Source organism: Salvelinus alpinus, chromosome 5 (genome assembly GCF_045679555.1).
Source record: "Salvelinus alpinus chromosome 5, SLU_Salpinus.1, whole genome shotgun sequence".
In the NCBI taxonomy this organism is placed as follows: domain Eukaryota; kingdom Metazoa; phylum Chordata; class Actinopteri; order Salmoniformes; family Salmonidae; genus Salvelinus; species Salvelinus alpinus.
Window position 1 is genome coordinate 29,505,016 of NC_092090.1, and position 9,434 is coordinate 29,514,449.

Here is a 9,434-nt window from a genome sequence, read left to right on the forward strand (position 1 = left end):
ACAGCTAAGGGCTGTTCTTATGCACGACGCAAAGCGGAGTGCGTGGATATTTTATTTATTTAACCAGGCAAGTCAGTTAACAACAAATTGTTATTTAGAATGACAGCCTACCCCGGACAATGCTGGGCCAATTGTGCACCACCCTATGGGACTCCCAATCACGGCCGGATGTGATACAGCCTGGATTCAAACCAGGGACTGCTTGTACCTCTTGCACTGAGATGCAGTGCCTTCGACCGCTGAGCCACTCGGGATACAGCCCTTAGCCGTGGTATATTAGCCATATACCATAAACTCCCGAGGTGCCTTATTGCTATTATAAACTGGTTGTCAACGTAATTAGAGCAGTAAAAATAAATGTTTTGTCATACAGCTGTCAACCAATTAGCATTCAGGGCTCTAACCACCCAGTTTATAATCCCACCTTAAGCTTCCACACACTAGTTAAAAACATACAATATATATCCTACCTGTTATGACACCTCAGACTTCCTCTTTCTCTCTCTCAACCCTTTGTGGCAGAACAGGGCTTGGTACTATAGCTCAAATGCACCTGCCACTTCAATGAAATACCTTCTCTTTGTTCTTTGTCAGAAATCTTTTTAAGTAGCACATAGCGAGACCAGACATGCCTAAATGCAACGTAAATAATACCTCAGTCATAACCAAGCTTGAGCTCTTCCTATCCTGTCTTTTAGCAGGTATGAGGATTTACTAAAAAAGTTCCCTGAAGTCAGTCTGGTAAACTTCCTATTTCTCTCTGCTCTTCCTAGGGACCATTTGTTACACCACTGGATCGCTCTCCTCGCAGACTGTCCAATCACAGTCCAAATGTACGAAAACACAGCACTGATAAAGGACCGCTCATTGGTAAATTCTCTGATCAGAGTGCTACAGACTTTGCAGGAGTTCAACATTACCCTAGAAGCTTCACTTGTCAAAGGGATCGGTATCTAGGCCCTCCTTCGTTCACACCAATTGGACCTGACTAAGGAAGACTGTTAGGGACCACTAAAGAACAATTTAACCTTTTTATGCAGGAAGAGACTTGAACAATTAAGGGACGATTTCTGGCTTATATTAAAGCTACTGTTACATTTGCCATATATTAAGTGCAATGAGCCTTTCAAAATGTGTTGTTATTTTTATCCTCAACAATGTTGCTGTTAGACGTTAAGAATATGTTTTCTATTACGATCCGTGACTTTCACTTTGTTGAAGAAGATAACCCACCTGTTGTATACTACTTTATTGAAAGCTAAATATTTTCATTGTTATTGTGAACTGCTGACAATGGCTATATTCTAAAAAGGAAAACAAGGAACAAAAACTGTTAATATATTTTCAGAGAAGAACAGTATTATTTTGATATGTCTGTCAAGTTGCTTGCTCTGTTCTAATTCTAACTGTCATAATGCAGAGCTTGAAGCAAATGATGCAGAAGTATGCTTTATAAGTATGAATATGACATGGTATAGATGTTTGTGTAGGGTGGAAAACTGATTCATCTAAATCAATATGACAATGTGTAAGTTTGGATCAATCCCACTGGAAGTACCGTAGTATGCAACTATTTTATATGGAATAAGAGGCTCCTGGCTCCCCCTGTGAATAAGATAATGTAGCGTATGCTAGTGATGCACAATATGTATTCAGTTGGAGAAGTATCACTATACGGCCATGTCAGTGCTTCACACTTGACACACAACTCTTCAACAGTACAGTACTCATCATAACCATGGCTTGGTAGAAAGTGAGTCATTTATAAAATGACAGCCTTCGTGTAAATACCTCTAACCAGTGCATCCTTCTTTCCAACAACTTCTCATTATTCCTCACCTGTTCTGCCCATTCCTGGCAGGTTTACAACATCATGTCTGTTCAGTAGTGAAAATTGTATGAGCTGATTGCCACTTAAATTAATAATGAGTGGTACATATGGTTGCTATAAAAGGCCAGATTCAAAATAGAGCAAACAATTCTCCTCTGAACTGTTGGTGTTTCTGCTATGCAATTTAATCCACATCACACAAAAAAATCTAACCAAGATCTAGATGAGAATCATTGGACCTCCTCCATTTACTGTGCAGCATATGATGATGAATAACAACAGCAGTCTGATAGAAGTAGGTGTGAAGGATGTCTTTCCTGTGCCAACGTCTGAATTGTGTTGGTTGTACTATTCCATTTACAATCGACATGAGCATCTTGGGAGATATATTTTTGTTTTTCAATACTGTTGTAAATTTATTGGCATAGCCGTATAATGTAGTGTTTACTAAGTGAGGAAATGTGTACAGTGTAAAAAAATAAATAAAGAATACAATTACAGAAATGCATTAATATGGATATGTTTTTTGTATTTTTATTAAAGGATTATAACTGACTGGAATGGGTACACTATAAATTGCTATATGGTTATTGGTATTGTAAATGCTCCCATATATTCCCCATATGAACTGTAGAGCAAAAATAACAGAACTGTACCTAGCAGAGAAATCAAACACTGATATCAACACTTGTAACAACAACATTTGCTGGTTTTAAAATGTAAACAAACTCTTCGCGCCATTTCAAATAATTATTTGTTATTGTCCATTCATACGTTGATGATACGATGCTTGCTGGGACATGGAGTCTAATAAGGTGTTGATTACATAGGATAAGACGGAAAGCATTTCCACACACTACTACTCCCAGAATCCCATATTGTTAAATACCATGCATAGTGTGCGCCAATTGGTTGAAATTGTTTTCAAACGGACACGTTACACTCCTAATATGGTGTTTCTACGATGGAAGGCTTTATGTTCATGTTTTTGTATGCTAATGTCATTCTAATACCCAGCTGTATGCAGCAGCAGCAGTAGTAGTAAGGCATGCGCAGTGTGTAAAAAGACAACGGTGAAGATTCAAAGTTTTTGTTCGGTAAGTCCACTGTTATTTACCCTTTACGCAATTTGCAATTAGAAATTAACGCAAATGCTAATGTTTTACATATCTTACATTTAATTTTAGTCTGTTGCGTGCGAACTATATCTGCAAGGGGGTCATTGTAACAATGGGAGAGCATGGATATGGAGCGTGGCGTGGTAGCTAGCTAACGTTAGCAGGCTAGCTAACAACAATAGTCAGATTGCTATTTGGCGCTCTCAGTGGGCCAACGTTTGAATTTAAAGGGAAGGAAACGATATAAAGTATTGTGCGTGTTAAATCTTACAACTATTTCATTTGAAATTATAAAACAAGCCAGTGTCGCTCAAATCACTTTTTTATGTCGCATTTGTTTTTTATGACTTCGTCCGCTTTTTGTTTCTTCCGTGAAAGGAGTTCTCCTTCCCCGCTTTTTGTTTCGGATTCCCCAAGTAACTGAGAATCACTTTCCCGACGGGAACATATCAGTTGTAAACACAGTTAATCAAAAGGACAATAAGAAAAGCATAGTTAATGTATTACCAGCGACCCACTGTTCTAATTTGTCGAGTATTTGTAGTAGCCAAGTTAGCCAGCGATGGCGTCATTACTAGCGGGGTTTGCCAGATGCTGCCATTCTATTTTGTTTGATTGCTTGCAAGTAACAATGATCGTTTTGGCAATATACCGTTGGTGTATTGTAATCTAATAAATGGAATAGCTAGCTTGCAATGGTTGGCTAGATTTAGTTGTGAGTCTGTGCTTAAAAACCATTCGAACAATTTCATCCTTTGGTTCCTGTCCCGCGAGCTTTGTTTAAAAATAGTCTCCTCCTGTCAGGAAACAAAAAAGCGAGATGGGAGTCGCAGCCTATAAGGTTAATTGTGTATGCATAATAACGGGGACGTCTAGCAGATCTATCACCGGTGGCTAAGTGATTGTCATTCATTTGTATAGTAGCTTGCAAGATTGATGAAAGGTGTATCTAAATGCACAAAAAAGTTTATATTTATTTATTTGCTCCGTATTGCTTTTTTGTGTAGTTAAAATAGGCCAATCGTCAATAAATATGAGAAAGCTTGTCTCGGAGTGAAGTTATATCATGGATCGCTGAAATTGTAGAATAAGACTTCTAACTGGAAATAATGTAATTCCACCAGGGGAAAGCATTACAGCAGTAACGTTACAGTGCTATTACTATTCTGCATTTAATGGGTGGCATTCTTTGGTAATCTATTTGTTCTTTCTCTGTAGGTTTCCCATTGATCATCATGTTTGGTTTTCACAAGTCGAAAATATATCGCAGCCATGAAGGATGTTGCATTTGCAAAACCAAGTCCTCCAGTTCACGCTTTACTGACAGCAGCAGATACGAAGAAACCTTCAGGCTATGTTTTGGGTAAGCTTTAAGTGTTAATGACATAACATTGCATTCATCAAATACTTCCTTTTCAGGGAGTATTAAACACTACACACTTTTATTTCTGTATTGTATATTGTAATTCATGTTAATGCAGAGTTTGCACCAGTGATTGTATGCCATAAAAGGTCAAACAAGTGATGGTCAACAGATTGAATTGGGAAGATATTATTAACTAGTCTAGGACTGATTCTAGGATGGCTTACCTTGTTTTTTTGCTGTCTGAAGGACAGTGATGCTAAATTTGCAGTGCTTTATATTTAAGTTAATGTTATGTCTGTTATGTAATGATGTTTACTGATTTGCTTGAGGTGTATTGTTTATTGTGCTTGTGTTTTCATTTCCTTGATTATTTATCAAGGTTGTCAGAGGATCGTGTGGGAGACATCTGCAATGCCTGTGTGCTGTTAGTAAAAAGATGGAAAAAACTGCCAAAAGGCTCTAAGAAGAACTGGAACCATGTATGCATCATCTTGTTATTTTAGTTCAATGAGGATTCACTGTGATTTTTCATGTAATTGATGCTGTGTGGAAGTTGAGTGATTGACATGTATTATATGACATTAGGTTGTAGATGCAAGAGCTGGGCCTGGCTTCAAGCTAACCAAACCCAAGAAGATGAAGAGCAGTGATGGGAAGAAGAAAAACAAACTGAAGAGGCTTCAAAAATTCAAAAGACAAAGTAGGTCACTTGTCTTGTTAAATCAACAAAATGATAGTATATATACACCTTCAACATTTTTAAACCACTAGGTTTTACTGCATAAGTCTTTGTTTCACTTTTGTCATTAGGCCCTACTTGGAAGATCCAGGTAGACATGCAGATGTTGCCTGTAAATCATTTACCATGAGAGAATGCCACAAATTGTCCTGTTTGTCCTTTCAGACTCTGATGCCCACAGCACGACCTCAAGCATGTCTCCATCCCAGTCCCCCAGCTACGAGTCAGATGACGGCTCAGACATTGAGTCCAAACAGAGGCGCCCCACTCCTTCTGTCTTTTCCTTCCTGGACCGTTCTTACTGGAAAAGGTATGTCAATGAAGTATATGAAATTGTAGTCTGTCTGGAAAATCTAAGTTTATAATTTAGTACTGTAGTTTATCTGGGACAATTCTGAAGAAATTTAGTTTTTAGGACAAACTATTGAATGGATACTTCATCCTCTTCCCTGTAGGCAAAAGGTGTGCTGTGGGATTGTCTACAAAGGGCGTTTTGGTGAGGTGATGATTGACCCACGTCTCTTCAAGCCCTGCTGCAGCTCCAAGAAGCAGGAGACGTTGGTTCCCATGCAGGACACGCACCTTCCCCTTCCCACCATTCACCCCCCACCTCTCCTGCTACCAGAGGCCCTGAAAGAGGACTGGTGATGGCTCTTGAGCACCCCCTTGGGGTGTCAATTGCACCACAAGTTGTCTCCAGTGGCAGACTACCCCCAAAACCATTCCTTATTAGTTCACTGCATTTAGACTGCTAAATGATTTTCTTTTTTTTGCTTTGATATGTGTTTTTTATACGTGAACTTTCTTATCTTTTTTTAAGAAAACCAAAAAGAACCAAAAAAAATGTTTTTATAAAGGCATTAGTTGTACTATTTATAGGATGAGGAGGCAGAATTATATTTGGCCTTGAAGGGCACACTATCCAGGTCTGATTAATTTGGTTTGCAACATTTAAAGCTTATTTTCTGTGTTACGGTTACCAGCGTTTGTGTATATATTATGTTCCTTTTGCCAGCACCCAGTCTTTTTTTATTTCTTTTTACAGCTGTCTAATTGGCAATGAAGTGTTCATGTGCTGATATGCAAGACTCCACCAGCTAGATAAAAAAAACAGCTTATTTGCATTGATGGCATGGACATTAAGTGTTTTCTTATACTTATGTTCCCCTGACACTCAAGCAGAATAATTTGATTTATAGCATCTTAATATATAAAGGGTTATGGGCTATGAGAGTATTTTGGGGGGTCTTCAGTGAGTTTATACATTATGAATGGCCTTTTAAATGTATACATGCATGCATTGTCTCACTCTCCCACACATGCATGGTTTGGCAAGAGCTGAGTAGTATTGTACATTGTCGGATTTGTAAACACTCCGTACTATGAGCTTATCCATTGCTTTTCCAGCAATTTCATGCAAGTGAATCACGGTAGATTGAGTTAGACCAAGCATGCAGAACTCATCTCTGTCTTGGAATGAAAACCAGCAATTATTTATTTGTAGTCTTCCGTGAACTGAAAATGCACATTTTATAACCATATGTTGAAGTGTTCTTGTATATACACTTGTGAGTGTTTTGGCTATGAGAACTATTTTAAATTACAGGATTGACAACTCATATTTTTAAATCACTAAATGTGTACAGATGTGAAAATATTTAGATTGAGGCATACTTTTATGGCATCACTTGTAACTTATTAATTGGCCAATAAGTGGCTAGCCTAATCCCCAAGTTTGTCACAACACTTCAGGGTGCTGTGTTTGGTAAGGCACAATGCAGCAAAGATTTTGCAACTGATTATGAAAATTAGCGTTGTGGTGTTGGACAACTTCTGACAGTAACACAGTTTGTGCCTGCTGATTACCACCCATATCTTTGTCCTATGAGATGAGTTGAAGGCCAAAGCAATACTTACACTATTAATGTTCTGTGTTTGTTGGCATCTTGATATTCTGTTATTGAACGTGTGTTTTATATTTTTTGTTTTGTTCATCTACAGAAAGCAAATCAAAGCTGAGACTATGCAGACATTTTGAATGTGAGAAATTACCTAAATGTTAAAGGAGCAACGTTTGTAAGTCCATCTCTGCCTCGTAGCAAATAGTTTTTTCAGCGTTTCATTTTTTTTTAAGCGATATTTCATATTTAGAATGAAACTTTGCCTCAAGGGACAACATACGTTTATGGTTAATGGTCGAGTCAAACCAATAAGATGTGTACCTCTGTTAAATAATGCACAGTTTTGCAGTAAGTGGCATGAATTTTTATCAGTTTGTTGTCAGACATGCAGACAGGTAGCCTGAGTGCCAGTCTGTCTGTTCCGTCATGCCAACTTCTTGTTACTCTTTGTCATGCCAAACATTGTATGGGTTGACAATGATATTAATGGCGTTTGCAAGAGCACAAACAGATCTGGCACCTGGCTAGTAGACAGGGTATCCTGTTGTGCAAAGTTATTTATTTGCTGTAACTGAACTTCATCACATTAGACTGGTTTGTGTCAATATACTGTTAGTTGAGTGTTGAAAATCTTTCTGTGATTCTTAAATAATGTCATTTAAAGGAGAGCTGCTGCTTCCTTTTATCAAGATGGAAATTCTAAACTGTTTTTGTATATAGGGAAATGCCTATTTTATTGGTGTTTGCATGGTACATTTGATCATATGAGGTGTGCCTTATAAGAATGAACGTTCCTTTTACATTATGAAATTCAATCTGTAATGTCATTTAATATTTATTTATTTCAAATCCATTTGTAAAACTGATGCTGTTAATTGAACCGTTAGGACCTTCAAGTCATTTTCATTCTGTGCACTTCTTTCGATTTTGTTATGTTTTTGTCTATATTGTTATTCTGTATCTCAACAACTACATTAGTTCTGTCTTGTAATAAAACATAAAATATCCTTTTTGGGTCTGCGTGATCTCATTTCAACCGCTAGATGGTACTCAAACCTTAACACTCGTTCAGTCATCGTAGAGATTGGAGAGAGGGTTGGTTTAAATTAAAGCAATGAATAATGCATTTTATGAGTTGCACTTGACCGACTTTTTTCACTAGTTCAGTATAATAGCTCACAACTATACTATTTTAATTTCGTCGCCAGTACTCTTAGGAAGTGACATCTGAGAAATGCCAACCCACCTTGTGAAAGTACGGCTAGCGCCTCACACGGGAGCAGTGCGCAGAATCAATGATCACAGGTAGGCCTACGAGGCACAGAATGTCTGTTGCCCAAACCTCTCATTTTCATTCGGATAATCGAATATTGAGCGGGTAATGCGCTCAATATTCGATTTTGCCCCTGATGTTGAACACTCAAAGGCGCCTAAAGTAGCTCGCATGAAGGCTTCTTCAATATAAAGCCGCATCACGTCATGCTAACCTAGACGGAAGGTACCAGCATCAATTAATAGGAAGCTCCACGCAAATAATTTACTTTCATTTTAACTCAGAGGTCCCGAGATTCCGACATGACATGACGCAGCAGAAATCCATGTTCCAATGTCGATTGCCTATTCAATGTCTCATTCATCTCATGTCGGAAACTCGGAAAAATCCGACTTGCTTAAACCATGTTCGGAACTCGGAAATGTAAGATTTGCCAACTCGTTGTATAAGGATGATCCCGAGTTTCGCACTTGGGAAGTATCAGTATCAACCAATAGTAAGCTCTAAGCAAATAACTTACGTTAATTTTAAATAACTTACGTTTATTTTAACTCGGAGGTTCCTAGTTCCGACAAGCACATGAACGCGTCATACTCGTTGTAGAAAGATGATACCCTAGTTTCCCAAATGAGAGGTATCTCATTATCAACCTATAGTAAGCTCTACGCAAATAAATTACATTGATTTTAACTCGGAGGTCCCGAGTTTCCGACATGATTTGAACGCTGCAAAAGCCTAGGCCTAGATCTTATGTGAAATTTATATTCACTTGGATACAGAGGAGCGCGATTCAACGCAGCTTTGCGTGCGCTCCTATTTCAACAAAACGAGTTTTAGACAACAGACGGATTTCAAAGGATGGCACTTTGATCGCCGACAAAGACTCTAGACAAGTCTGGAGCAGTCAAGTGTGAAATACAATGGGATAATTTATGGCCACCATTATTTCGAGGATTGGGCATTCAGAGATGCCCGCTTTATACAACAGGAGGATGAAAAAGAACATAGAACAGGGCACGGTGCAGATTTGCGGAGTTACATTTATTTTACAAAGTCAGGCTTTTAAGGAATATTTCGGGAACCACTCTTTTCGTCCAGCCAGAAGAGAGACACATTTCCTAGGCCTACTTAAAATACTTTAGGCTATAATTTGATGGTTATAAAATCAGTTATACAGCCTTATCTAATATTCTCAATTGCTTCTGT

At 38.3% G+C, this 9,434-nt stretch overlaps 2 protein-coding genes across 6 annotated transcripts in view; both read left to right on the forward strand.

The window, feature by feature from the left end:
* The window catches only part of LOC139575875 (DENN domain-containing protein 5A-like), a 68,678-nt gene extending 66,339 nt beyond the window's left edge, over positions 1-2,339 (forward strand). For all 4 annotated transcript variants that reach the window (XM_071401260.1, XM_071401261.1, XM_071401262.1 and 1 more), the window contains one exon: positions 774-2,339. In XM_071401260.1, coding sequence (XP_071257361.1) covers positions 774-957 — 184 coding nt within the window. In that variant the 3' untranslated portion in view covers positions 958-2,339. The remainder of the gene's footprint in view (positions 1-773) is intronic.
* Positions 2,340-2,741: 402 nt separating this feature from the next.
* Positions 2,742-7,962, forward strand: LOC139575877 (SIN3-HDAC complex-associated factor-like). 2 transcript variants are annotated; one of them, XM_071401264.1, is made up of 6 exons: positions 2,742-2,928; positions 4,168-4,312; positions 4,695-4,794; positions 4,901-5,015; positions 5,220-5,364; positions 5,510-7,962. In XM_071401264.1, exons 2-6 carry the CDS (start codon positions 4,185-4,187, stop codon positions 5,700-5,702), a joined length of 681 nt encoding a protein of 226 aa, XP_071257365.1. In that variant the 5' UTR covers positions 2,742-2,928; positions 4,168-4,184; the 3' UTR covers positions 5,703-7,962. The 2 variants fall into 2 exon arrangements, with proteins under 2 accessions (XP_071257365.1, XP_071257366.1); XM_071401265.1 differs by lacking the exon at positions 2,742-2,928 and adding an exon at positions 2,969-3,202.
* Positions 7,963-9,434: the final 1,472 nt, after the last annotated feature.

What these genes read in the sequence shown, in the direction of transcription:
- LOC139575877 (XM_071401264.1), top strand. Translation starts at nt 4,185, where the DNA reads ATGTTTGGTTTTCACAAGTCGAAAATATATCGCAGCCATGAAGGATGT. An exon ending in ACCTTCAGGCTATGTTTTGG is followed by an intron (nt 4,313 to 4,694) that starts GTAAGCTTTAAG and finishes TTATTTATCAAG; the next exon opens with GTTGTCAGAGGATCGTGTGG. An exon ending in TCAAAAATTCAAAAGACAAA is followed by an intron (nt 5,016 to 5,219) that starts GTAGGTCACTTG and finishes TTGTCCTTTCAG; the next exon opens with ACTCTGATGCCCACAGCACG.